The following is a 27,829-nucleotide window of genomic DNA, read 5'->3' as shown; positions in this document are numbered from 1 at the left end:
TTAAACTCCTGGAATGTCATGTTAATATTCAGCTTCATTCTGTAACTGAGTCCAGTTAAAAACAATATTAGGAGGGCAGCATGGTTGCTCAGTGGTTAGCACTACTGCCTCACAGCGCCGAGGATCCGGATTCAATCCCGGCCCCGGGTTACTGTCCATGTGGAGTTTGCACATTCTCCACATGTCTGCGTGGTTCTCACCCCCACAACCCAAAGATGTGCAGGGTAGGTGGATTGGCCACACTAAAAAATTGCCCCTGAATTGGAGAAAAAAAATAATTGGGTACTTTTTATTTTAAAATTATTTTTTTTAAACAATATTGGGTGCAATACCATGGCAGATAGTGTGTCGCATTTGCTATAACTAAATATGCTGCTCCAGAAACAGCATGGTCACAGAACTATCCTGCTCACTAACAATAAATTCCTGATGACATGAGGGCATTCATCGAAGGTCAGGTAATGACAAAAATCAGCACCACCCACTGGGTTGTGTATTCATTCTGTGCTTTTTTTTGTCGGAAATGACTCAAACAGTTTCTGTAAGCTTCGTTCACGAATCTCTTTTTAAAAAATTAATCACTATTGAGTGCTTTACAACGGATAATCCAACAATCAGTATGTTTTGAACCTAACTGTTACATATTCTATGCATCCAATGCGAGTGCACTTAATCTAATTCAATGTATGGTTTGCAATGAATGATATTTTGAGTATGGAAGTACTTGGTTTGGGTAAAAACAGTCTTTAAGTACCAAACATTTCTGACTCGGTCTATCGTACACTCTATCAAATCCTTATGCGTAAGAACAGTTTCAACGAGCATCAGAAATAATATGAATTTACAGTAGTTTTGGTATACGCACGTCTACAACAATATTCAGAGGGGCTTGTCTTCATTGACAGTAGGGCGGCACAGCAGTGCAGTGGTTAGCACAGCTACCTCATGGCTCTGAGGACCCGGATTCATTCTGTGTGGAGTTTGCACATTCTCCCTGTGTCTGCTTGGGTCTTACCCCCACAACCCAAAGATGTGCAGGCTGGGTGGATTGACCGCGCTAAATTGCCCCTCAATTGGGGAAAAAGGAACTGGATACTCTTTAAAAAAAAATTTAGTGAAGCCTGATGAGTCCTTGCAAATCCAAAACTGCAATCCATTTGTTTCATACTCAGTGATTCTCAAACCATGTCCTCACAGTGTGCAATGTAATTAGAACCCCCAATTGTCAGTCACTTGTATCCATCTGTTATTGTACACAATTCAGAGAGCAAACAACTAAAAACAGCATTGCTATTTAGTGTCTAAATTGTTGGACTGCTTTTCTGACAATTATAGTATATGTTTTTGCTTATTGAATTACAGTGCAATATAACTGACTTTTTTTAGCTCGATGCGATGCTGTAGGATGAGAAAAACAAAGATAACCATAGATCCTTTCTGCAGTCAATGCTTAAACTAATGTACAGATTTTTCAAAAGTAGCTTAAAAGGCAAAAGCTGTGCTAACTTCCCATTAATTCTGCTCAAGAGAAAAGTATCCGTTATGTGAATATATCCATGGTTAATAAATGACTGTTATTCAAATCATTTATGAAAATAGAAGTTTGCAGAAGGCAGGCATTTGGCTCTTACATCAAACAGACCAACTACTAGGGTATCCTAAGCGGAACCCCCATAGCCCCAGGATATATTTATTCCCTTTTCAGTCCGTAAACAAATAGGTTGATGTCTGAACCTATACTTGTGTCACTGTCTAAGCATCTGCGAATGTAACTTCATATATTCATAGATCACTGACAGGGTTTGATGAAGTAGGGTGCACCATAAACACCAACCTAGACCAATTGTGCTGAACGATCCATTTTTGTATTGATATTTCTGTGTAACTCATAATAATAGCTTTTGTGTCTGCGATGGATGTCCAATTTTCTTCGTCCTCATTGGCTGTGTTTCTTTGCTGTTCTTCCTTCAAGCAGTTTAGTCCCAATATTTTTTACTTTTCTTGTTCCCTAATCATGCCACTCAAAGCTTTCTCTCCAATGACTGACGGAACATTCTGTCCAATCATGATGCAGCAAAAGAGTCTTTCTGGAAATCTAGTGGCATAGTGGGGTAGGTATTGACATTTCACCTTTCAGGAGTCAGGCCTGAGTGTAAATCTAGCTCAGACAGCTGACAGGATTAACGTCTCTTCCATTTTCTGGCTGCAAAGGATCTTTGAGCAATTATCTTGCGCAGTCTCAATCCAATTTCTAGTGAGTGTGGATACACAGCATAAAATTATTCCTAATACAGCATTAATTGGCGTCCATTCAGAAGGAACCACAGGATGAGTGATGGAGAGAATGGAAAAATGTCACACTGGTACAGTAGAAAATGGTCTTCTGAGCATGGGGTTTAAAGTCATTGTTGGGGCAGTATAGCAGGAACTGTTCTCTGCATTCGCTTGTGCTATACTTAACCTGGAAGTGCTTGATACTGGTATTGGGTGCATGAAGCGGGAAAATATATATTCCCTAGGATGAATACAGTGAGCAAAAGTGTTTTTATAAATGCTAGAAATATGATACAGTCACCATGACAGTTCCTCATCATTCCACCAAAAATAACATTTGTAACATAAGCACATTGAAAACATTCAACAAATCAGAAAAGAAGATCACAAACGTATCCATCCCATCTTCCAATTGCTTAAATGACTTTTCCCACGTGACCCATTATCCATCACCAGGCCTCACCAATAATCCTGAATTGACGTAGGTCCTTTACCCAATATTTCATGGCACAAGATTGGTTCCTTTAGCATTGGCCCAATTTATGCGACACGTAAAAGAAAGCACATTTTACACAAAGACCTCATTATTCCCACTCCTGGCTGGCTGCCTTTTTGCCTGCACAAGGAAAATAATCTGGCAACAGAGTACTCCCAGGCTGCACACAGTTTTGTCTGCTCCCAACTCCTGCCTTCACCTCACTGACGTGGGACCATCAGTAAGTCTCTCAGAGTCTTGGGCCACTGACCTTACTCTTCTTACCCTCTTACCACTTCCTATCTGCTCTATCCATCTTCAGTCTTCAGACTATCAAGCTCCCATTTCACCGTTTCACCACTTCTTCCCCAATGGCCTTGGTCAAATTATGCTTCTCTACATGGGCCCAGCCTCTAGTCAGCAGCCAGCGATCTTTACTGACCAGCCACATCCTGGCATATTCATTTGCTTCAGAATCCTCAGATTGCATCTGCCCTATCTGTCCATCTCTAGACAGAGCCCAATACCTCTTTCCAACTCTCGTCTTGCCCCCAGACTCGCTCAAATTAAAGCAGCAAGATAGCAAATGGCAATTGCTCACTTTAGGGAGAGTGTGGATTATTTTTGTGGCTATCAGAGGCGTTGCATCACATGTCCGCCAGTAGATCACCATAACATATGACTGGAGAAAGAGAAAGTGTATTGTGTACAGAATACGTGACTCAGAAAGGGAGAGAAAACATGTGAGACATGTGTAGCCTGCCAAACAGAAACAAAAAGGGAAAGACCTGCAGAGAGTGACACACACAGAGCAATACAGAAACTGCATGACACAAGTGCACAGAGAGTAAAAGTTAGAGAGAGAAGACAGGGATAAGGAAGGTTCACACAAAGAAGAGCACAAAATGATGTTGTTACGAATAAGTAAAGCAATAAAAAGAGAATACAGTATCTCCAAGGCATACAAGAGAGACAAAGAGGCAGGAAGAGTTTACAGCAAACTGAGTCATCTAGAAAGAATTAAACAATAGAGATGAAAGTATGGAGGGTGTTCCCATTTCTAAAAAAAAATTCTTATGAGTAGAAACAATGGAGATCAGCTGGTATATCACAGACTACAACTTCTCTTTCCAGGCATTTTTGACAAAATCAAGCTACTGTTCCTCTGCCAATTAAATGTTCCATTATTAAATAAACCTGACATATTGTTGTAGCAACAATCATACCAACTTTCTTCCAACTTACCCTCCACTCAGGTCATTCTCAAATCCATTACAGACTGTAAACCTTGGAGATCATGACGGTATGAAAAATGCAAACAGGTTTATGCAAACGTTAATCCCTCAGAAAATATACTGTACACTGCAGGATAAGGCACTGGCTCGGGACGTTCGTTCACAGGCTACTTACTGACTTCCAACAATGAGATTCAGACTTCCTCAGTAAAGTGTTTCTGCTACCTTTATTCAGTAATCAAGTTCTTCCCAGTGACATAATTGATCAATTATGCCTGTTATCGTTTTAGCCAACTAACTTCTGATGTTAGTTCCTATGCTGCCAACAACAGTTTCAAAATTGACTAAGATTACTGACTAAAAATTACTTTTCTGTATGGACATGGATTTGAAAATAAGACGACTCCTAGCTTGCACAATCATGGTCCATGCATAGTTTGAGGCAAAGTCTGACTTATTTTGTGCAAACCGGAAGATTTGGAATCTGTGTGGCACATTGTGAAGATGGTGCGCATGATGGAATTATAATTCCATACAAAATTTAACAAGTTTACTTTAATGACTCAGTCAAAAGGGAACCTTCAGGCATTAATAGAATTGAAAGCTACAGTGTGAAACTCCATTTGTTTTCTCATTTACTCCCCTCATTAAATAACGATGGTCATTCATGCTGGGGCTTGGTTCCAGACACTGGCAACCCTCCAGTCCCTCACCAAAGAGGCCATCCTATACAATGCATATCGGCATTCATCAATACAATAAGGGTTCACAGCCCATTTGACCCTAAGAGGCAACCAACTGAGTTCTATTCTTAATTCCCCAAAGTCCACCCATAAGCACTTTCCAAGAGGGGTCACTCGACAGTGATCGTGAATGGGAACACTGGCAGATCCCCCCTCTCCTACTCTAGAGATAGTGGGGCCAACTGTATCCCCCACACTGCCAACACCTGCTGAGAACAACTAATTCAATATAGACAAAAGATCACACTGGGCCCTTCCTAATCTCTATGGCTTCGTACCATTTATCCACATGTAATCAGAGAAGCATTAAGCATCACTTAGGGCACAACTATAAATCTATGTTGTGATTTGCTAACTAAAGCGGAGTAAAATTATGGGAATGAATAGTGCAGTTATTTACTCCTACCTTTAGTTTGGAGTAAAAATGTTCATTTCCTGATATGATCTTAAAACCAGCTGCAAATCAAAGTAATTCAAATCACCCTCATGTAAACACTCTAAATCAAACAGTCGGTCACTCTGGCCCCCAAGGAAAACCACAGCATAATAGGTCTAACGTATTAGGTGTTTTATGTCAATGAATACTTTATGTGCTATACATGTCGTGCGATATGTGGTGGATGTTTATGCAGTCAGTTGCCTGGGTTCCAACAAGGCTACAGGCAGAGATCTCAGAATAATCTTCAACGCAGCTCCCAAAACAGACACTAAATACAACCGCAGTGCAACGCCCAGTACATCTAATGGTAAAACGACCAATGTAACACCAGCAACGATCCCAAAATACGTCCAAGTACAGCTCTAAACATCCATCCCCAAATTCCAACATACATTGGCAAAAAAAGAACTCCCAAGCATTCATCCCAATTCAACTCCAAGCCCACTCCATTTACAGCTCAAAATGTGCTCCGGAAGTACTGAGCCACCTTTCTTGTTTTAAAAGTGTAATTTGTGAAAACTAAGTCCAAAAACAATACGGTAACACGGTTACAAATGTTTCATTTAACAACATTTCAGATAGGGAACTGCATATGTTGCTGAGGACACTTTCATATTCATGATGGCCAGCATCCAAAATTAATTTTAGTAAATATATTAAATCCAGAAATCGATGTACTCTGAACACTGTACAAGGAGATTAGTTTGGGGGAGAGGGGTATGCAAAAACAAAACTATTTTTGTAAATTATGTCACCGATTTATATACATTATTATATGTATTATATCAAGACACTTGCAAAATAAACCATCAAGTCTGATCAAAAGCAAATACAAAATAATGTTACTTTTGAAAATGCTCTTAAAAAGCAGTATAAGAAAGTACTCTGCATTGTATATGACATTCTCCAGACATCACAACTATTTCACAGTCTAATTAATTACTTTTAAAGTACAGTCACAGGTGATTTGGCAAATAATGAAAATAACAAACAAAAATGTCACTCCAAATAGAAATATATAGAGTCTATTCAAAAATTATTTACTCCTCAAGTAATGATTAATTCTCCATAAAATTATGTCTTCCTGCCTGCAGCCCTCTTCATACCTTGGCACATATACTAAAGCTCGCCTTCTTCCTGTCACATGGCATGGAAACAAATTAAGGAATATAATGGCAGTAGTTAACCATAGTACAGTTACAAAGTGGCTGTGTTACTCGACCAGTTATCCAGAGCCCTGAACTAATGATTATGGAGGAAGAATGTCAAATCCCGCCCAGTAGATGGACAATTTGGATTCAATTAATTAAATATAAAGCTAATCTTAAGTAAGAGTGACTATGAAACTAACTGGAATGTCATTTTAAAAACCCAACTGATTCACTAATATCCTTCAGGGAAGGAAATCTGCTGTCCTTGTCTGGCCTGGCCTACATGTGACTCTGGAATAGGTTATCAAGTCATTCAGTTGCATTCAAGGAAGGAAGCTCATCAGTACCTTCCCCAGGGTGATTAGAGATGGGTTAATAAATGCAATTCTTGCCAGCCATGCAGGAATGAATACAAAGGACACCAAATACAATGGTAAATGTCCAACAAATAAAATACAGCAAAACGATTAAAATTATTGACTGACGTAATGTACATGATTTTTCAAAAGTCATACTTGAAAAACTTCAAAGTTACAACACGTTCTGAAGTCCTGCATAGCTGCTGGACTAGCTGAACGCGGCATTCAGTTAATCAGCCACGAAGCGTGTTAACAAGACTTCGAAGAAATACAGAGGCCACTTTATATCCGAGGCTGAGGAGCCCAAATGGAATCACATAGTATTCCAGCAAAACATTGCTGTTAACTTCAATATGTATAAAACTAAGGATTAAATAATTCAGAGATTTCTACGCCAGATAACTCGGCTTTAATATTGTTTACAGTAACCACGCTGGAATATGGAGATCACAGTGAGAAAGTGCAACTGTTGGAAAAAATGGAACCAAACATCCCAAAGATTTTAGGGCCCATTTGTTTTTTTGCGATGCATTCCCTCCCACCCATAAGATCAGCACTGGTCCAGCGCAGAAACCTGCTGTTGGCTTCAACTGCAGCTAGGCAGAGGGAAGGCTGCCTCGGCTACACACATACGCTGGCTTCAAAGCCTCTCTTACTGCAAAAATATTAAGGACCACCGAAAGTCTCTGAATTAACTCGTGTTTTTTTAAAAACTCTTTTCCTCCAAGCGTAATTGTGCTTCTGTTATAAAACAATTTGCAATTAATTTACTAATACGGATAAGTGGATAGATTGGATTACCATGATTGAAGTGTACAGCCCCTTGTCGAGTGCACATTTTAAACATCTTACAACCCAATCTGCTCGCCACTGCCCCGTTAACCCACATTTTTCCTCCCTCGCTCATATATGTAGTTTGTTGCAACAACAAAAATCTTTTGGCGTTTTGCGATTTTTATTTCTTTTTCATTTTCTTTGGCTACAGTTGCGATTGGTTTCGAAATGGTCTCTCCAGAGAAATTCACTCGGGCATTCTTGCTCCGTCTGGACAATTTGAAGTTGCGAAGGAAATGGTGTTTTTTTTTCTCTTTCCCCCCCCCCCCCCCCCCGCGCGCAAAAAAAATGCTCCGCTGATTAAATTGCGTCAGAAGAAACCAGTGTAAGAATGACCCCATTAAAGCCCCTTTAAATGAGATATACATTGGGGGGGGGGGGGGTGGCGGTTGTAAATGGGGGCGAAAATAAAACAGACAATGCTTTTCTAAACAGGCTGCGTGAATGAGATCAGCGGGAGCTGAAGAGTAAATAAATAGTAAGATTAGAGAGGGCGGGGACTCAATTCAAACTCAGCACAATACAACAAGCTCGAAAGCTTGAGCAACCGCCGAGTCTTCACTTTGTTTTGCAGAATATGGCAAAAAGAAAATTTAAATTAGCAGTCCGATGCCTGGGACCAAGGCGTGTAACAGCGTTCAGAGACTCGAGTCCCTGCTAGACAGTAGTAAAGATTTCAACTGGGAGGCGGAAAAAGATTCGAAATCAGAGGTGCAAAAACTGGAGGGACATTTCCATGTCTTTAATGCGAGGTCCCCATTATTTGAACACTTGGGAAGTGAAATATCTCTTGGCGTTTGTTTGGGTCTTGGCAATCTGAGGCAGGAAGACTTCCCAGTTTCCCCAAAGTGTCGGTGGACTGAATTAGCAACCCACTCCCAAAGCAGGGCACAGTTTGTGCTGTGTAATTTTCACTTTGTGCCTTTCATTGGGGAGCTGATATCTGGTGTGTGCCCTCCTCCATTGTATACTTCGTACCCCCCCCGGCTGAGGGTGGGGTGGAAAGCAGGGCAGTCGCTAACAAAGCCTTTTGGTTCGGGGGACTTGAGGAGTTTTGCAAGGGTTTTGTGTGTGTGCGCGCCAGAACTGAGTCTCAATGCGTTCCTCCAAAGGAAGTAGAGTAATTGCGAATGAAAATAATGTTTGAGGGATAAAATACTGAGCGTGTCGGCGCAGGGTCTTTTTGAGGAAAAAAAAGACCAATTGTAATCCAGTCTCGGAATCTCTGAGTTGGATTCAAGAACGCAGAGGAATTTTAAAAACCTCAGACTTTAAAACAAATGTTTGGTGTGTGCAAACACTGTGCAATGCAAACACTGTACTGTAAACTGACGTTCACAAAAATAGTTTTTACTTGGGGGAGTCCGCTCTGGTTGCCCTGTCGTGGGGCAGCTTTGGGAGATCCACGTTGTTCAGGGCGAGGCGCCTCGAAATGGGTTTATTTTTTGGAAATGACACCCAATTTGCTTCACCTTCACTCTCAGGCACGGATTCTCTGCCTTTGATGCTCCGATGTTGTTGTTAGTTATTTTAATCTATGTCCTCGCTTGCTCTCTCTCTCCTCCCCCCCCCCCCCCCCCCCCCGATTAGAGTTTGCATCATGTCTTCATGTTGCCTATCAATGGCTCTGGAGTCCAGGCCGTTTGAACAAGTATTTTGTTTGGTGCAAAATGAAATTCTCCTCAGGGAATGTCGAATTGTCCACCCAAGTAAATGCCGCCAAATCTGCAATGGAAAGTCAATTCGTGTCTCGGCGGCCTGATCTGAAATGTCTAACCATTCTCCTTTAAAACATGCAAAGAAAGTGCCTTTTGCGATTGAGTGCTTCCTTTGCTTTTCTCTCATTCCAAAAGTGGTTTCAGCTTGGTTTAAGTTTTCGAGGGTAAATCTGAAGCATTTTAACCCTTTAACGGTTCATATCCAAATTCAGAGCCGTCATCAGAAGTCAGGGTAGACTTTCCCAGTATTAAGTCTCTCTCTCTCTCAGCTTAAAATGATCAACTTTGATTTAACAACGTCAATAATATTTCACTTTTGCTCAGAAACAAGAAAAATCCAAGGTCCCAAATATATCTTTTTTAATTTGAAAATAAAGAGGCTGAAGATTTGGGCGGTTAGGGTAAGAGGTTGGCCAAAAGAAAACCCTGGATAAATCAGTGACAATACAAAAGGAGAAAGATCGCGTCAGGCGATTTAACGTCCACAATCGCCAAGCGATTAAGAAAAGCTACCAGGTGAAGGGGAAAGAGGAGAAGTGGGGAGAGGTGCCTGGAGTCTCCAGACTCGGCAAAGTGCCTGTTTAACTCTTAGTTTTATGTAAAGTACAGTCCGTCCAAATGGATCATATCTATATGAGTTTCGTATTACGTATACACTAAATGTATACTTATCTAATCAACCGCCACGATTTTAAAATCCAGCTTCATTATTATTAAAGTCTACGTTTCTAAGCAAATATATTGCCCAGCTCCCACCTATCCTCGTGTGACATTAATTGAGATTTGCCCGCCTGTGTACATACCTGTGCCCATTACTGTTTCTGCTGGGTTTAAATGAAACATTCGTTTTGTGTACACACCTCTCTGATAAGTACAACACACACCAATGGCTGCATCACGCCATTATCTATTTCATCTGATCAAAGTAATAAATCAACTCGTCTATCGACTTGTCTGTCCGATAAATCTATTTGACTAATAAAACTATCTAAATATTGATCTACTTTTCTATTGACAGGCAATTCCACAAATAAAATAGGGATTTTTTTTTGCAAGCGGGCAATGTGTTGGGAGGCGAGTGAGGAATCGGGAGTGACAAATGACTTGAGGCTGACTGAAGGTACAGAGAGGGAGAAGGGTGTCTTGTTTATGGTTTTTTTTGGGGGGGGGAAGCGGTGAAAAATGAGATTCTTTGTATCGTCCTGAACAAAAAGCTGACAGGGACGGTGACCAAGTACAGAAATGGTCAAAGACAGAGAAAGGACACAAGATGAAATTCTGCTCAGAGGAGCCAAACGCCATTGAAGTTCCTCCTGTACGTGTCTGGCAGAGATCGCCTGTGTGTGTGGGTTTTTTTTTTAAACCACAGGTACCTTTGACATCGAATTTTGAATTTGGAGACTTCGTTTAATTCTTGGTCAGTTTCATTTGTGATATTTCAATTGATCCAGTGGGGGAGAGAAATGATCAGCGTTTCAACCCAAGATGGGTGTAACAAAAATAAATCACTTCTTAAAACGTAACTGAAGCCAACAAACTCCCTCCACCATCTAAATAGCACTGCTTTCCATTTCGGGAGGAACCGCATGCGAGACGGTAGCAGAAAATCCACACATCCCCGGTCTCGGAATACAGCATTCCTATTTCTGGAGGAAATATCTGCAAACTCCGTGCAGGAATGGCAAAACACACTTAGGTCGCTTATTGGAGGGTGGAAATCAATCAGGCATTGATATCTTTGTATGTTTGGGGCGGGGGGGGGGGGGGGTGCAGAGCCGTGACTGACCCTCAAGCAGGTAACTGCAAATAAGGGAAATAACTTTTGTCGGGACAATTCAACTCCCCCCCCCCCCCCCCTTGAGTGTCACGGATTTCCATGTTATCGACTGCACGGCCCTGTGGGATTGGAAACCGTGAGCAAATTCCTGAACACTTTGGTTCCATGGTACCGTATATAATAACGCTTGGAAATGTATGTGAGTGAGAAAGCTGCGAACACCAATTGAATTTGGTGCTCCCTGAGCATTTGGAGAAATGAAATATCGTTTCCTTCCAGATATTGTTCGGTGCTTTAACCCTTATTGCCATGTGGATCTAGAAATGTTTTTTAAAAATAACGTTAATTCAGGTTTGGTGACACTTTTAAAAATATGATAAAACTACACTGAGGCAACGTTAAAAAAAAGGATTCTATAGATAATTATACTTATTGTATCTTGTTGCACGTTCTTAATGACGTAAAGTGTATTTCTTCTGAACGACTTTATTTGTTGTCATGTAATTATTGTCTCGCAATATAAGGGCCAATTGCTAGTTGAAAGCATGAACAATGGGATATTTAAAAACTCGTATCTCTTTAAAATGTTCGTACCCCACTCGCTCCTCGTCTTTACGTAACGAGCACTGGTCAAAAAAGGACAATGCTATTTGACTTTAATCAGTGACGAGCGCTGGGTCACTACAGCGAAAATGTAGGGTCTGTCTGCTTAGATTGGTTTATATTGTAGTCAGATTAATAAACGTCTTGACTCGGTGCCAAGTGCATCAAGCGAAACGCTTAAAAAAACACACACATACTCCCATGACTTCGCTGACTCTACAATTCGAGTCTGCAATCTCAAATGTGGTGGGGATTTCAATATTCCTCGCAACCTTTTGCTGGACAAATCCCCCTAACGAAAGTTGCTGATTCACAATTGGGATTTAATTCCACGAATTAGACCATTTCCAAAGACAAATTTGTCGCCACATTAGGTACACTTGCATCATGAGGTATTAAATATTTTTAACACTGATCTATCAATCCAAACACTTCTCAGTAACGACCTTCCTTTGCATTTGACTAATGCAATACCTGCTCAGGATTTGCCTCCGAGCTAAAACAGCCTGGGATGGAAAATGACTTGTTTTAATATATCTGGCATTCTGTTTTTAAATTCCAGGTGGTTCACAGAAACGCTCCAACTTACCCTGCAGCCTCGTCGTGGAGACGGTGCCCGGGGTTTTACAGGTTATCTCAATAATGGTAATTGAAGCATTTTCCTATCGAAGGCATAAGGAATCGCGCCGCATCTTTTACGCTCCTCACCCCCACCAAACGGGTTATTCATCTGCCAAATTTGTCATTGCCAGCAAAGGTAGTAGTGAGTGGTTTGTAATTCGGAGAGGTGGGAATTTGCTAAATATTCTCGGCAGTGACCGAAGTGATGCGGGGGTTATTTCTTCACAAATATTACCAAGCCCCGCCGAAGCTCTCGCACTCACCGGCACAAAAAGGAATGTTGTTTGTGTTCGTGTGCGCCTGTCTGTTCCTGTGTCTGTCTGTGCCTGAGTGTGTGTGTGTGTGTGTGTGTGCGAGTCTGTCTCTATGGCTGTGTGTGTGTCTGTATGTGCCTCTGTGTGTGTCTGTCTCTATGTCTGCGTGTGTCTGTATGTGCCTGTGTGTGTGTGTGTGTGTCTGTCTCTATGTCGGCGTCTGCCTATGTGCGTCTGTATCCCTGTCCCTGTGTGGGTGTGTTTTCTTTTTTTAAACCTGAAACTTGATCCAAAATATATACTTAAGAAACCATCACGAAAATAAAATCAGAAACACTGACATTCAAACATCTGCTGTGAAAAAAAACCAAGAACTGAACCTTTTTATTCTGCTTACTGCCACTATTAAGAGAGGGACGCTGAGGAACAACATTTGTGAAGTACTGCGAGGTATGAATGGAAATGTTCAGTTCGAGAAAGTGACTTAGAGTGGGACAGTGGAACCCTGCGCTTCCACGACAGTGCACCGTTTATATCAAACTATATCGATGTGAGTGAGTGTGTGTGTGTATAAAATTAGTTCCATTCGAGAACATGGCGTGCAAACCAAGCCCAGCAATCGGCCTTAGGTTTCCTCTTTCTGGATCTGAGGCAGAATTCTCCCCCACCCACTCCCCATTGCTCGAACGCCTGTGCAGTATTTGTTTAACAGAATACCAGAAACACTTGACCAAGCGTTTGGTTGTCGAGTGAACACATTTTCACCCTCACACTTCGCAAACCATTTTCCAAAGCGGATTTTCGAGCATTACACCGCACCACTACACACCCTGCAGACAGACACACTGCCACCGCGCTTAATACTGGACGTGGCGGCCGATTTCTCCCTCTTTTTTGTTGTTGAATGGCTCCATTCAACATCGCTTTGCACTATCGCATTCCTGCAGAATATGCAAGAAACTAACGGCCTGATTCTTTCTCCTGCATTATTAGTCTCAAAATAAACTTCCCCATGTGAACACCCTGGGTTACCAATGCGACTACAGTCTCTTTGTACTGAAGAACAGCATTTGAATATATGATTTGCACACTACTTTCCTACAGAATGTAATGCGCGTATCAGGATGTGTTAACAGTCTAAAGCATTGCTATTCAAACTGAGCATTATCCCAGGAACATTCGAGCTGGTCATGTTAACAAACATCGATTCATTTTCTAACAGCGCTACTTCCTGCGACATGGAGACACTAACAAAAGCCTGCCTCACTCAGACCATGCTTTGGGGACATTTTTTAGTGCTATTTAGAAAATTATTTATTTCGACTAGCAAGCCCGGACTTGTGCGCACACACACACAGAGTTCCTGGAGAGATTCACTAACCTGAATGTGTAGCCATGGGGAGGGGAGAGGGGAAGTATTTTGCAGGTTGGAAGTGAGCCTGGTGCGGTGCGGTGCTGTGGCCGCTCGAGGCGATCCGTCCGACCGCTCGGTGTGACAGGGCGCCCCGCTCCCTGGCCGCCTCCACGCCGAGCGCATGAGAGAGGAGGTGGGGAGGCGCAAAGTCCCTGCCGTCCATAACCGAGCCGAGATCACCCCCAATGTACAGATCCACAAATCCAGGCGAGCCTCTGGGAGGGAATCAGGCGGATCGCAGCTCATCTGAATGTTGGGCTGTCCAGCCGGTCCAGTCTGCCATGCTCTGCAGAGAGAGAAGGGAATTGGGGGGGGGGGGGGGGGGGGGTGAAGAGAGGAGGGGGGAGAACAGCGATCAATCGCACCTCTTACTTCAAAAACCCAGGGCAGAACAACTTCGCGGGCCTCGTCCTGCCTATCTCCCAGCCGCCATTCTGCACCAACAAGTACAATAACCTCAGAGTAAAAACTCCCACCCGTCTTGTCCACTCAAAATCCCTCCATTTCCATCTCCACTGTAATGACAGAGAACAGGAAATTCGAGGAAAAACTCACATCCACTAATCAGCCCATGCATTTCAACACAAGGAACAGCGCCCATTTACAAAACACATATATAGAATTTGGAAAAATCACTCTCCTTTATAAATCACCCCAATTTACCTTAACACTTACATACTGCCCAACAATGAAAGGAAATTGAGCGGAATACTGCACTCACAGAGGCTGCATTCAGCGCACGGATTCCCGGGGACATAAATTACTCATGACATTTAGAGGATTAAACAATGAAATGTTTATTAAAGGCGGCCCCGTTTCGAAGACGAATTGGTTTGCGCAACAGAATTTATACTGTATTTTTTTCCCCTTTACCATTTCCCCCAGCTCTCTGTGCAGGATAGCATTTCTGTGCCCGCTTTAAGGCGAGCGCGCACCGAATGTGTGCACTCGACAATTTCATGCGAGAGGTTATCACTCATTCGGATGCTCGTCATTTGTCTTTTATCCATCTCCTCTCTTTTTCAGCAGTTTCCCCTCTCTGCCCCCACCCCCCTCCCTTTTTCCTTCATTTCCATCTCGACATTAATTTCGGGGTGAAATTACCATTGCCACAACACCCGGATATTTACATACAGAACTGGGTGAAATATTTTAAATGCTAAACGGGGACGGTTAATGTTGAGGAAATCAAACGTGGCGACCCCCTCCTAGCCCCAGTTCTCAAATCAATTCCATGATCTCAAAAGTCAGTTTTTATTTATAAAGCCACCGAACCCAGAAAACACACACCCCCAAAACCCCAAATGTGGACTGCATTATGCATCCTAGTTATCACGCTCTAGCGGATGTTGCAGTTTAAAATAGTGGCTATAAAAAAATTAGCAATTAACCGACGGAGCACAGATGCACATTTTTAAAAATAATTAGATCCGGATTGGGTAAAAAGCCCGTTTTTAAAAAAAAAATGGGGAATCGAGCTCTCAATTCACAGCAGAATGTGACCAGTTTCCTGCAGTGTTCCCCCGTCTTATTATCTCTGCACAGCTTGCTCTGCCTCAAGCATTAAAACCCAGACGTTTATCTTCTCGCCGAGAAAAACAGCGGCGAAAGTTATTACTCATTCTTACTGCTTCTGTGCGTTTAGGATTTAAAAAAAAATAATAATAAAATGATCTCCTCTCTCCAAATAGTGAATTTGAATAAAACATCTCGTGCCCAGTGCGAGAAGCGAGCTGCTTCAAGCTCAGACCGCTCCCTCGCCTCGATTTCGTGATTAAAACAAAAAAAACGAAGGTCGTTACAAGAGACTTTGCGTTGTCAACCAATTTTTTTTTTTTGAATTAAGGGAAGCATTTGAGAAGGTGTTTCGGGGCGAAGCAAAGTGAATTGTTATCTGCAAGGGAGCTATTTATTAGAGCGCATTGTTCTCACGAATGCAGCCGGGCAACAGAGCACAGAGAGCGGATACACATGCAGAGCGTACCCGCTCGGAGCTAATACCCGTTTCTGCACAGGACAGAAGTGGCATTGCCCAACCAGAATAAAGAGAGCAGTTTATTGATCACATTTCTTTAATAACAGCAGCACAAAAGACGGAAATACGTTAGGTCACAATTAAAGTAACACATTTTAATTTTTAGAATGTTTGTATTTTGACTTGCACTGCATATATGTAGCAAAAACGTGTACTTACTGCAATTCCGAGTATACACTGCCTTATTGTGAAAAAACAACAACAAAAAAAGAAAAATACTAATTTTTAATTATCTGGACGCTATGTGACATGCTACACTTCTGAAAAGGTTGCAGTTGAGCACGAGCACTAAAAGATTTCTTTGCTTCAACAACTTGTCTGTACAATGAGGCACGCACTGCTAGCAATCCTGGGCTCTTGTCAATCAAACTGTGTAAACAAGACCCCCATTGGCTGGCGGCCCGCCAGACTCCTGTCAATCAAACTGTGTAAACAAGCCTCTGATTGGCTGGCGGCCAGTCCGCACCGGGCTGCATGAAAAGCAATTAGGGCGCGGCGACGGTTTCGGGGCGCCCCTCGCTACGAGTCACCAGGAGCGAGGTATAAAGGGGAGTGACGGTTTCGCGGCGGCCTCCAAAGAGACCCAAATGGCCCTAGAGCAGAAAAGGGAAGACCGAAAGAGTGGAGTTTGTCGTGCAGGAGGGAAGGTGATATTTACAGAGAAATGCTGAGAGAGGGAGGGGGAGCAATTGCATGGAAGAAAAAGTGCAAACGTGAGGCTGACGATTTGCAGAAGGAAGGGAGAGAGAGAGAGAGAGAGAGAGAGTGCCGTGTGTGATAAGCAACGTGGAAGAAAAGGTCCGAATGGGACAGAAGTGGACGAAAAGTGGTACTGTGAAAGGAAGCAGGAGGAGCGAGATAGCAGGCTTCTCCAAAGCCAGGAAGGAAACACCAAGATGACTGCGACAGAATGAAATGACCAGGGAAGCAACAAAGGCATTGAATGGAAGAACACTTTAAAGCCATTTAACATATGTCAGGGTGAGTGTCAGAAAGATAAAACAGGGACAACTGTGTCCAGAGGAGAGCTGGCGCTTTTCAGGGTTTGCTGCTTAGAAACAAAAAATGAGTTCGGGCAAAAGGAGGTGGGAACATAAAATGAGATCTGGCGAAGTTGGAAGAATAAGCAGTTGTTCACGGCGAGGGAGAAGAAACGCAATACAACATGCCTGGCGCGAAGAGGAAGTTTGAAAAGCAATGTGAATTTCAGAAAACACATGGCGTGTGTGTGCTCGCGACGCCTGGACATACTTCATTCTGCAAGGTTTGGAGACAACGGGAAATATGGAAACTCCAGGTGGGTTCAAAAAAAAAAAATTCTTCTATTTTTGTGTTGTAATTTCTCCCCCCCCCCCCCCCTCCCGTCTTCTCGTGTGTGTGTGTGTGTAAACCTCTTCATATGCTTGATTTTCTTATTCCCCTTTATCTAACTTGTAATTCTTTCCTTTTTGCCTTCTCTCCCCTCCCCCCTCTCTCTCTCTACACCAACAGTACACAGAGGACTCCTGTTGAAACTTGGAGGACCAGCGGATAGGATAATTAATGCAAAATGACTGATGGCTGTTGAAGAAGGCAAGTCCTGCAAAGAGGATTGTGCGTGATCAATGAAGCATCACTGACTGACAGTTTCCTTCGATCTTACACCCAGATCCAACTACCGGAACGAGGATGTGTCACCAGAGGCCGGAGGCTACTCTATATACATGATTGCAATGCAAGAGAAAACGCAAAAAACAAACCGGGGGGTGGGGACAAGCAGAGAACCAAGAGGCTGTTTTAAAAAAAAGTAATTTTATATAATAAAGAGAACACAGGAAGCAAACGACTGGTGTAAAAAGTAGTGTTCAATTACATTTGAGTGGAAATAACTTGCCGATGTTATACTGATTGTATATATTTAAACGTTGCAGTACATATTGTCTAAACGCCTGTTTTAGCTTTGTATAGATTGACTGCACGGATGGGGACTGCAGAGAGAAATAGACACGAACCGTGTCAAAATCTACAGTTCTCTGCTACAGGAATTGTCTATTTTAGACTGGACTTCATGAATTCAGAATCATCTCTGGTGATCTTTGGTCCTTTGGGTTTGATTCGGAAACCTGACCATTAGAAACCAGATTAATGCAATTTCAGAAAATGGTGTATTTCAAGGGGGGAGGAAATAGCATCCCGCTTTGTTTTTTTTTAAATGACAGAAATTCAAGTAGGCCAGCCCGTTTGCTGTATGGTTTGAAGCTCGATTGTAAAAAAAAACAGAGCCTCGGAAGAAGGGAGACTAACTTTAATCCACCTAGCTTTGAGCGAATGTGAGAAATCTCTCTAATAGGGCTCTGCATCTGTGAAGCATTAGAAACTGTTGGGGTCACCCTCGTAAACGGAAGGAGCTATTGGCTGGGCTGCTTCATTACGATGCATTTTATTGAAGAAAAACGTTAAAGTAAACGGGGCTCGAAAAGACGGAAAGCCCAGTCTTACACCCAGCGAATTGCTCAGCCCGCCTGTTTGATCGTTTCGCTCTCTTTAATCGTTGCGTTGCAGAGACATTTTCAGGCACATAAATCGGAACGGATCACGTTTCGAAAGTGCTGCATTTTTTTCTTTGTTGGGGAGGGATCTGGTTTTTTTTAGCTTTTAACAAGTTGAAACCTACCGATAGCCCTAACGACTACTTTTAAACATCAATTAAAGGGAAAGTGTTTGGAAGGTAAACCAGATGTCTGCTCGTACTTAGTATTAACGTTCTAAGTGACTGTAATGGCAAATCAAAGAAACACATAAAAACTCAAATACCTCGTAAGGTCGGACATTCCCTTCTTTAGACTCGAAGCAGCTTTTTATCAAAACAAAACTAATACAATTTGCACAATGGGGCCCTTTATAGTAGGATGGCGTTCTCTCTCTCTCACATACCGGTATTGTGAAGTTACTAACTTGTAAGCGCGTGGAAATTAAAAAAACTTGCCAAAACGATTGACAATAAAGATAGCAATCGCCTTTTCACGGCTCTATATTCGGCGTCTGTGAAACCATTGTGAGTTAAACTTCCCCTTGTTTATTTGACAAATGGGTCTGCAGAGTGCGCCGCAATTTACTTTCTGAATTTTATTTTTTAAAAGCTGGAGGTTTTATCGTTGATCGGGAACCCTGCTAAATTCTCGGACTTTTTTAAAATTACCCCTTCGGGGAGGGGGGGGGGGGGAACGTTGGCAGACGTGCACTGGGAATACATTATACACCACTGAATCAACTCCATTTTAAACCTCGTTTGGCCCAGTTAGCCGTGCCGCTACGATCGTTCATTTTCTTGGACTTCAGATAAGAGGTTCCCACATTTAAGATCGTGTGGATATGGTTTTTCTTTTTTTTTTGCAAGGCACGGATCAAAATTATGTGATTCCTTTAACACTCTCTTGCCCTGACATGGATTTTTTCCCCTCGCTGTTTTGATTATTGTTACATTTAATTCTAAGTTTGGAGACGACAAGTGAATGATCCGCCAGCCTTCGCAAGCAACTGGAGTTGATACACCCTTCCCGGCAAATTCTGGGCCATACACAAAAACGATGTGGCTTCGAATCTCGGATTCCTCTGCCATACATATTTGGAATGCCCCATTGAAAATTAAACTCATCTGATCATTCACACTCAGAACTCACACCTTTATGGTTAAATTTCATTACTTGAGCCTGTGTGTTTCCTGGCGCTTGGAGTCTGTTAAATCACAAATAGCACTTCCCTCAAATAAACCTCAACCCTCTTCAAACCAAAGTGGCAGCCTCGCTTTTAAATTCACTGGTGCAAAATAGTTTTTGTTTTAATCGGCAAGTTGCTAATAATCAGGTTTGCCACAGTAGTCTATTCCCAATGGTTGGGAAGCCTGGTGCAGTTTTTTTTCTAAAATGCGCTTCCTTCCAAATTCTAATCATCCATTACATGCGGAATTAGGCTTGGGCATTCCAATGCAGGGGTTTTGTGAATATTCTGCAGATTTATATATTTTTTTAACGGACTTGGCGTTTTCCGAATAAAGTCTCCCGACGCTCGATCATTTGAGCGAGACCCACCTTCAGAATGAAATTCAGCCGCAGTGACACACGCTGTGAATTATTTCTGAAAACCATTCCCGGGTGATTCATTTCAACATTACTTTACAACACTGGGGTTGCTATTTCTGAAGGGTCTGTCACTTTCTAAAAATATATTTAAATGCATTTTAGACAAACCCCGTTTTTTTGGTAATGGTTAGCCACGCTTTCTATTTTCGAGAGTGACGTTTTTCTCTTGATGGTGGCGACTTTTAAAACGGGGGGGGGGGGGGGCGGTAAATCTAAGCGTTCACTGGGGGAGGGGGGGTGGTTACTGATTTCAGCGAGAAGAATTTCTTGACTTGTCCGAGTTGTTAATTATCAATTTACTATCAAACAACATGAGGAAAACACAGTCGATGTTCAGACGTAAGCGATCCGCTGATGAATTTATGCATTGTAATGAATTTAATTACCGATCTAAATAAATGTTATACACTGCATGCAGATGGCTATTTTAATATTGCATTGAGTTACCCGGGTCTTTTATTTCCACGCCGCAGGGCTGTGTTCGTAGGAGAGGCGAATGGTGAGGTCTTCCCCCGAGATTGGAAGGACTACACTGGGTTCAGATTGCAGGCCCTCTCCGGCTGGTCACTGTGTCCTTTTAGCCAGGGGTCTCTATGGAAGAAGGTCCAGGCGCTGCTCATATATCAGACAACCACCTCCTCCACCACCACCATTCTTGATGGAAGGATGTGAGTGTGTGTGAATATAAAATGCACACGTTATTCTACCACACCCCTCAAACAAGCAGCTTCAAAACCATCACTCGCATCGTCTGCACAAGTCCACTCACAGCCCATTTTAAAACTCCAACCCGCAGAGATATCCAGGACGGTGGTGGTGGGTGGGTGAGGGCGTCAAGCTATTTACGGTGGCAGGGTGTAAATCTGGTGATGTTAACTGGCCCGGGCGCGGAGCTGGGTGGATGTACTTTCGGTTTCAGATTTTATCAATCGGAAAACGTGGAGGCCGTGGCTCGAAATCTACAATTGATCAAAGTTAAACACAGATACACAAAAAGGTCTTTATTTGAGAAATGTGGATTGGAGCAAAAATGGGAACGGGATCGAGATAGCAAAAAAACCAAAACGCACGAGTGAACAGTCCTCTAGAACAGACTGACCCCCCCCCCCCCCCCGGATAGAAACTGGCTGGAGAGACTCGTGGCCAAGGCTGAGGTGTGAATATCCACTGAAATATCTAGGCTGAAAAGACAGAGAGGAGTTTTATTTCAATCCAACACGCAGAGCCGTGGTGGGAGTCTAGAGTTTTTTTGGTGGGTTCCGAGGAACTCACATTTGTCCGAATAAAAACTCAATTCATCTGCAAATTAATACTATTTAAGCTCTTCCTTGAAGTCAAGGATCTACACAATGTGTGCAGTAAATACAGACAGATATTCAAATGTTAAAACAAAAAGCAATGTTCAGTAGCTTTGCCCATGGACTGTTGTGCTTGGGTAATAGATCGCTATTTTTTCCACAATTCCTGGGGAGAGTGCAGATGTCACAGGAGGTTCTCGTATTATTTAAAGAGACAAACGCCGCGTTGGGAGCACCGACATGAAGAGAATTGCAAAGCAGCGGATGCAAAATAGCACAAAAAAAGCAAGCTAACTCTGCTTACAATCCAATAAAGTCAGACTTGCGATCTTAAATCGACCCTCGTGATGCCTCATGACACAGAGCGGCCCTGGCAAAGCTTGTCTGGAGTGCCTCGTTCATAGCAGTGTCGCCCGGACTCGACAGACGCCATCTCCCAATCCCTCTCCGATCTAAAGTGTACCCCAAGCCGGTTAACTCGGGGGGAGAATTCAGCAACATGACATGGACACCGTGGAGTTCCTAGAATGAAACTGAAAACACACACACGCACACAGACTCTGCTTTCTCTCTCTCTCTCTCTCCTTCAGACACACATACACCTCGATATCAATGTTAAACCCAAAGCGTTTTTCCTCCTGCAACAGCAGTGTGCTGGGAAACCCCATGCACGTGTTGCAATGATCATTATTTTTCAAGCGGCACTGATACTGAAGCGAAACCTATCACACCACACACATTTCACTTCTGCACCTTTCACTTAAATGCAGAAGGCCACGCAGGGATTACATGGGTAGCGGGAGTCAGAATCCCGCTTGATTCAGATGGCGATGCCGCATTGTTATTACATTTCCCCACAAAAAAAATCACTGGGGGGAGGGGGGGGGGGGGAGAGAGAAATCAACATCCATTATATCCGGCAAGCTTTTTGTTTTGATTCACCGCACCCACTGCATTTTAAGCAATTAACAACCTAGCCTTCAGTCAGCGGAACACAATAAGATGATAGTTGATGATTGCAACCTCCATCGCAAACAGTTCCCCGAGCGCGGGCTTCTCTTTTCAAACTGAGGTTCCTCTTTCTCTTTTATTGTTTAAGGACACAATGCGCGATAAAATAAATAAAGATGTTCTGCTTTTTAAAAAAACATCCCTACCCCCCCCCCCCCACCCCTTCCACCCAGTAATGTGCCTCCAATCAAGATGTGTTGATTTTATTCAGCAATGTTAACCCTGTTTTTTTCATATATTAAAAAAAACGATTCCGCAGATGACGAGAAAGGAGCCTGCCCGGTTTTACTTCCTCCATTGCCAACCGAGTGACTATCTGTACACGACCAAAGGAAAATGCTCCAATTTCTGCTATAATTTGATTAAAAAACAAAAGGCGTTTTGTGATCCTAAATGTACTGCAGCCCCAGAGTTTAATCTATTTGCTTTAAGCCTGCAAAACAAGATCTAATTGGCAACCTATTCGTAATCCCGCAACTGAAGCCTTGTCAGGTTTTTTTTTTACACTTAGAAAAATAGGATATATGGAACAGTGAATGAATGACATTGCAAAATAGAACAGTATCGGATGACAACTCTGGATGGAACCCGAGTTTTTAAAAAAACATGATGTTGCCCTTGACATGAATGCAATTGTGTGAATTGTATTAACTACATTTTCGCCGGCATCTTGTTTTTCAAAACACAGACATATAAATCACCAGGCGTTTTGTTCTGCATCAATTTATTACGGGTTCATTTGTGCCTTCGTTCCCGATGCAATAAAATCCCGCCCGCAATAGAAACTCGAGGGACAAGAATCGAAAGAAAAATAAATGTCAAACCTCCCAAATCAGCACAGCAAAACTGTCCAGATGTGAAAATTCGCGCATTTGCTTCGGTTTCCATACACTAACACCTTCAGTCTTTCCGAGGACAAACAAAACCATCGCTCTGGAGAGCTAAAGTTTAATTTAAGTAGCGAAGAAACTTGTCAAATTCCCAAGCAAAGAGAAAAATAATATTAGGGGGACGGGGGGGGGAGTTGGCTCGGTTGCTTCTAGCCTTCCCGACGGAAACAAATTGAAACCAATTATGTATGAAATGTATAATTTACTTCAAAAATCCAGTTCCAAATTGCACATTTCTTCCACCAGAATTCCAGGAAATCTAAATCCAGTATCTTGCCTCTCTTTCTTCACCATTTCAACTGCTTGAGCGCGTTTTGTTCCCTAGCACGGTCGCTCTGAATTGAACCCGCGCCCCCCCCCCCCCCAAAAAAAAAGTTATTTCCAATTAGAGCATGAATCGGTAATCTCACATTCCTTAAACTAGAGTCAAAAGCAAAAGAAGCACTCTAATGAGAAGTTTATACTGCTTATTATCTAGAGGACCGTGCGGTCAATGATTTTAGTACATCTTACCATTTAAACCGCGCTCCTATGTTTTATATATAATGGCCCCTTTCATTCCTGCTCCCCCTTCCCACCGCGCTCCATGCATTGTTTATTTATAAACCTCCCGATGGAAAAAATAATACACCATTTTTTTTTTAAATGGACATACCGAGAGGAGGCAGATGGAGAATGTTTCCGCTGTAACTATCTGGTCGGTTTGTGTTTGGTCCCGGATTGCTGATGGATGGATGGTGCTCAAACAGGATTCTACCTGTCTCTCTATACAGTATGAGAGGGAATGAACTCGGTCAAACAGATGCGCCCGGCGCTGCCACTCGCTCACAAATTTATGGCGAGCTGACGTGCCTTTTCTCCCACAATGGAGCCGCTTGACATTAACCATAAAATTGATGAGGGAGAAGCGAAATCTAATCTCTTTTCCAGATCCTCTCCGCTTCCCCCCCCTCCCTCCCCACCCGGTTCTGGTATCCCGCTGACCAGGCAGCCCCGCTCCCTTTGTCTCAACCCCCCAGCCTTTCCGCCACTAGAAATGTTGCCTTGTTGGGCTTGGGGGGGGGGGGGGGGGGGGGGTGTTGTTGTTTTTTTTTTTTGGGGGGGGGGAAGATTGTGGGTGGAGAATATTTGTGTGTGTCCTGGGAGAAATTCCTAATTCCGTGGGGGGGGAAGCTGCAATTCTGCGAACTTCCCCCGAACTATCGCTGTTGCCGAGTGTTTGGGGGGAGAAACCAGGAGGAGGAACTGGCCACCCACCCACTCCCTCTGTAGAAAAGACACATTCGAAGAAATGGATACACCTCAAGGATTTATTCTGATTCTGCTCGTTTGTCCTTTAAAAAGAAGCTCCTGCGTGTGTTTTTGGGACTGTGCTGATTGTATTTCCGCGCCTCCTCCCCCGCACCGTAGAGCAGGACGAGGCGCTCACATTCACACACAGCGCCTTTGCTGGGAGCTCTCACCCAAGGCAGCGGGTTCACGGTCCTGAACGCTGAGCCCAGGTCATGACCCCGGGTGGAGGGAGGGGCCAGTGACGTCCCTTTGGAGCTCCGCCCCCTACTGTGACGTCCTAGAGTTGCCGCTGCACGGTGTCATCCAGGTGACGTCACCGTCCGCGGGGAAAATTGACAGCCCGGGAAATGTATCAGTTTCCAGGAAGCAGCCTCCGCCGTCCAGTGTCCCCATGTCTCTTCCTAAACCCCACCTTCCCATCGCCAGCTTATCGATGACTGGTACTCGTATCGATCCACTCAATCGCTCACCTTCCCCCTACCTACTTCGTCAGCTGGCAGCAACCTGGGTTGCCAATTTTCTGGGTCCCCGGGGGAGGTTGACCGAGTGGCACAGCCGTGTCCTGGGCGGGCTGGGTCGGGTCACAGCGCATCTCTGTCCATCTGCAGCGGTTACATCATGTCGAGGTCACGAGGAGCTAGAATCCCGAACCTGTGCAGAGGACGCTGCAGATGGACTGTTTGATGCACACAGCTCGCTGTCTTTGTCGGCGACTACCCGGAATACAGAGGGAGAGAGAGCTGGGGGTGCTAATATTGTTAGACCTGAGCACTCTGGACCTGGGAACTGGTATCTTCAGTTTGAATGAGACCCAAAGGTATTTTTAAAATAGAGGAAAAGTGAATGTATTTGCAGTGCTCGGAATACTATAGGACAAGACTTTTATTAACTTCTTCTTGAAGCTATCCTTTAAACGCATCATATAATTTTCATAGGGAGCAATAAACAATCATATTTTTAATTGCTAAGATATTGATTCTTCATTAAAAATATTCTAAAATGAAAACAAATCAATTGAACATTTATTATTTTATGGTGACATTGCCTATCCATCTATCATATTCGGTTGTTTGATCTGTTTCTGCAGTATGTGGTATTCTATATCATTAGCATTTCACAAAAGTTTATTTAGTTTTATTCATTTACAGAATGTGGGAGTCATTTATTGCCTATCCTTGTTGCCCTTCAGAAGGTATTGGTGAGCTGGCTTCTTGAATCTCACAGAATCCCTGCAGTGCAAAAAGGAGACCATTCGACCCATCCAAGTCTGCACCGCCCCTCAGAAAGAGCACTCTACCCAGGCCCACCTCCACTGCCCTATCCCTGTAACCCTGCACACTGATCATGGCCAATTCACCTAACCTTCACATCTTTGGACACTAAGGGGCAAGTTAGCATGGCCAGCCCACCTAACCTGCATATCTTTAGACTCTGGGAGGAAACCAGTGGACAAGGAGGAAACCCACGCAGACGTGGGGAGAACACACAAACTCCACACAGACAGTCACCCAAAGCCGGAATCGAACCAGGGTCCCTGGCTATGTGAGGCAGCAGTCACCACTGTGCGGCCTCTGCAGTCCCTGATGTGTAGATACACTCATAGTGCTGTTAAGGAGGGACTTCCAGGATTTTGAACCTGCGACAGTGAAGCATGGCAATATATTTCCAAGTCAGGATGGTGGCTGACTGGGAGGGGAATCTCCAACTGGTGGTGTTCCCAGGCATCTATTGCTCGTGTCCTTCTAGATTGTAGTGGTCGTGGGTTTGGCAGCCTAAGGAACCTTGGTGAGTTCCTGCAAATGCACTTGTCGATGGTGCACAGCTGCCACTGTTCGTCAATGGTGGAGGGAGTGAATGTTTGTGGAAGGGGAAGCAATCAAGAAGGCTGCTTTTTCCCGGATGGTGTCAAGCTTCTTGAGTGTTGATGGAGCTTCACTCATCCAGGCAAGTGGATAGTATTCCATTACACTCCTGACTTGGTAATTGATGGAGAAACAGATGATTGGGCTGAGGAACTCCTGCAGTGATGTCCTGAAGCTGAGAGATTGAGCTCCAACCACCACAACCTCTTCATGCCAGGTATGACTCCAGCCAGTGGAGAGTTTTCCCCCGATTCCCATTGTCACCAATTTTCCTAGGGCCCCTTTTTACCATAGTCGGTCAAATGCTGTCTTGATGTCAAAGACAGTCACTCTAACCTCACCTCTGGAGTTCAGCACTTTTATCCATGTTTGAACCAAGACTGTAATGAGGTCAGGAGCTCAGTGATCCAGGCGGAACCCAAAACTAAGTGGTAGTGAGCAGGTTATTGCTGAGTAAGTGTCACTTGATGACGCCTTCCATCACTTTGCAGATGATCGAGAGTAGACTGGTGGGGCAGTAATTGGCTGGGCTAAATTTGTTTGGTTTCTTATGTAGAGGACATGCCTGAGCAATCTTCCCACATTGCCGGATAGATGTCAGTATTGTAGCTGTACTGGAACAGCTTGGCGAGGGGAGCGGCAAGTTCTGGAGCGCAGGTCTTCAGAACGATGGCCAGAATATTGTCAGGGCCCATAGCCTTTGCAGTATCCTGTGCCTTCAGCTGTTCCTATCACGTGGAGTGAATCGTATTGGCTGAAAATTGGCATCTGTGATGCTGGGTGTCACCAGAGAAGACCAAGATTGTTCATCCACTCGGCACACTGGCTGAAGATTGTTGCAAATGCTTCAGCCTTTTCTTTATCATCCTGCTTTATCAGTCACAAATCAAAATTATGTAAGAAATTACCTGGAATATTTAATTCTCTGTAGGAGACATTAAACTCTCAGATTGCCATAATAAGAAAAATAAATGATTCTCAAACTTCCAAAATCTCTTTGATTATGCCTTTACAGCCTTCATTTCTCAGTTAATTTCTTTTTGTCTGAAAATCGTTTTGTCTCCTGTCAGTTCGAGTGAATAACAACAGAAACAACTTTTCATATCACCTGTTCACACGTTTCTGCCAGGTTAAATCTGTTATGGTTCTATTGAGAACTTTGAATGATAAATCAGGAAAACATTTTTTTCAATTAAGGGACAATTTAGAGTGGCCAATCCTCCTACCCTGCACATCTTTGGGCTGTGGGGGTGAGACCCGCACAGACATGGGGAGATTGCGCAAATGCCACATGGACAGTGACCCGGGGCCGGGACCGAACCCGGGTCTTCGGCGGCGTGAGGCATCCGTGCTAACCACTGCGCCACCGTGCCACCCATAAATCAGAAAAACAAATGGAATGTACCATTGGTAGAACATAGACCA

The 27,829-nt window shown here is 43.4% G+C and overlaps 1 protein-coding gene and 1 long non-coding RNA gene across 6 annotated transcripts in view; one reads left to right on the top strand and one right to left on the bottom strand.

The window, feature by feature from the left end:
• The window catches only part of bahcc1b (BAH domain and coiled-coil containing 1b), a 305,394-nt gene extending 281,313 nt beyond the window's left edge, over positions 1-24,081 (bottom strand). For 2 of the 5 annotated variants that reach the window (XM_072483464.1, XM_072483469.1), the window contains exons 1-2: positions 16,092-16,241; positions 13,865-14,183 (exon numbers count right to left, since the gene is read on the bottom strand). In XM_072483464.1, the coding sequence (XP_072339565.1) occupies positions 13,865-14,060 (196 nt within the window). In that variant the 5' untranslated portion in view covers positions 14,061-14,183; positions 16,092-16,241. Of the gene's footprint in view, positions 1-13,864; positions 14,184-14,770; positions 14,843-16,091; positions 16,242-20,497; positions 20,957-23,904 lie in introns of those variants that run through there. The other 3 variants (XM_072483465.1, XM_072483467.1, XM_072483468.1) reach the window with 3 other exon arrangements.
• On the top strand, positions 16,454-20,486 carry LOC140395545 (uncharacterized). Its single transcript, XR_011936231.1, has 2 exons — positions 16,454-17,229; positions 17,424-20,486. It is a non-coding gene; the product is annotated as an uncharacterized lncRNA (long non-coding RNA).
• Positions 24,082-27,829: the final 3,748 nt, after the last annotated feature.

Source organism: Scyliorhinus torazame, chromosome 18 (assembly GCF_047496885.1).
Source record: "Scyliorhinus torazame isolate Kashiwa2021f chromosome 18, sScyTor2.1, whole genome shotgun sequence".
In the NCBI taxonomy this organism is placed as follows: domain Eukaryota; kingdom Metazoa; phylum Chordata; class Chondrichthyes; order Carcharhiniformes; family Scyliorhinidae; genus Scyliorhinus; species Scyliorhinus torazame.
Note: the sequence above shows the minus strand (reverse complement) of the source record. Positions and strands in the feature narration are given on the sequence as shown.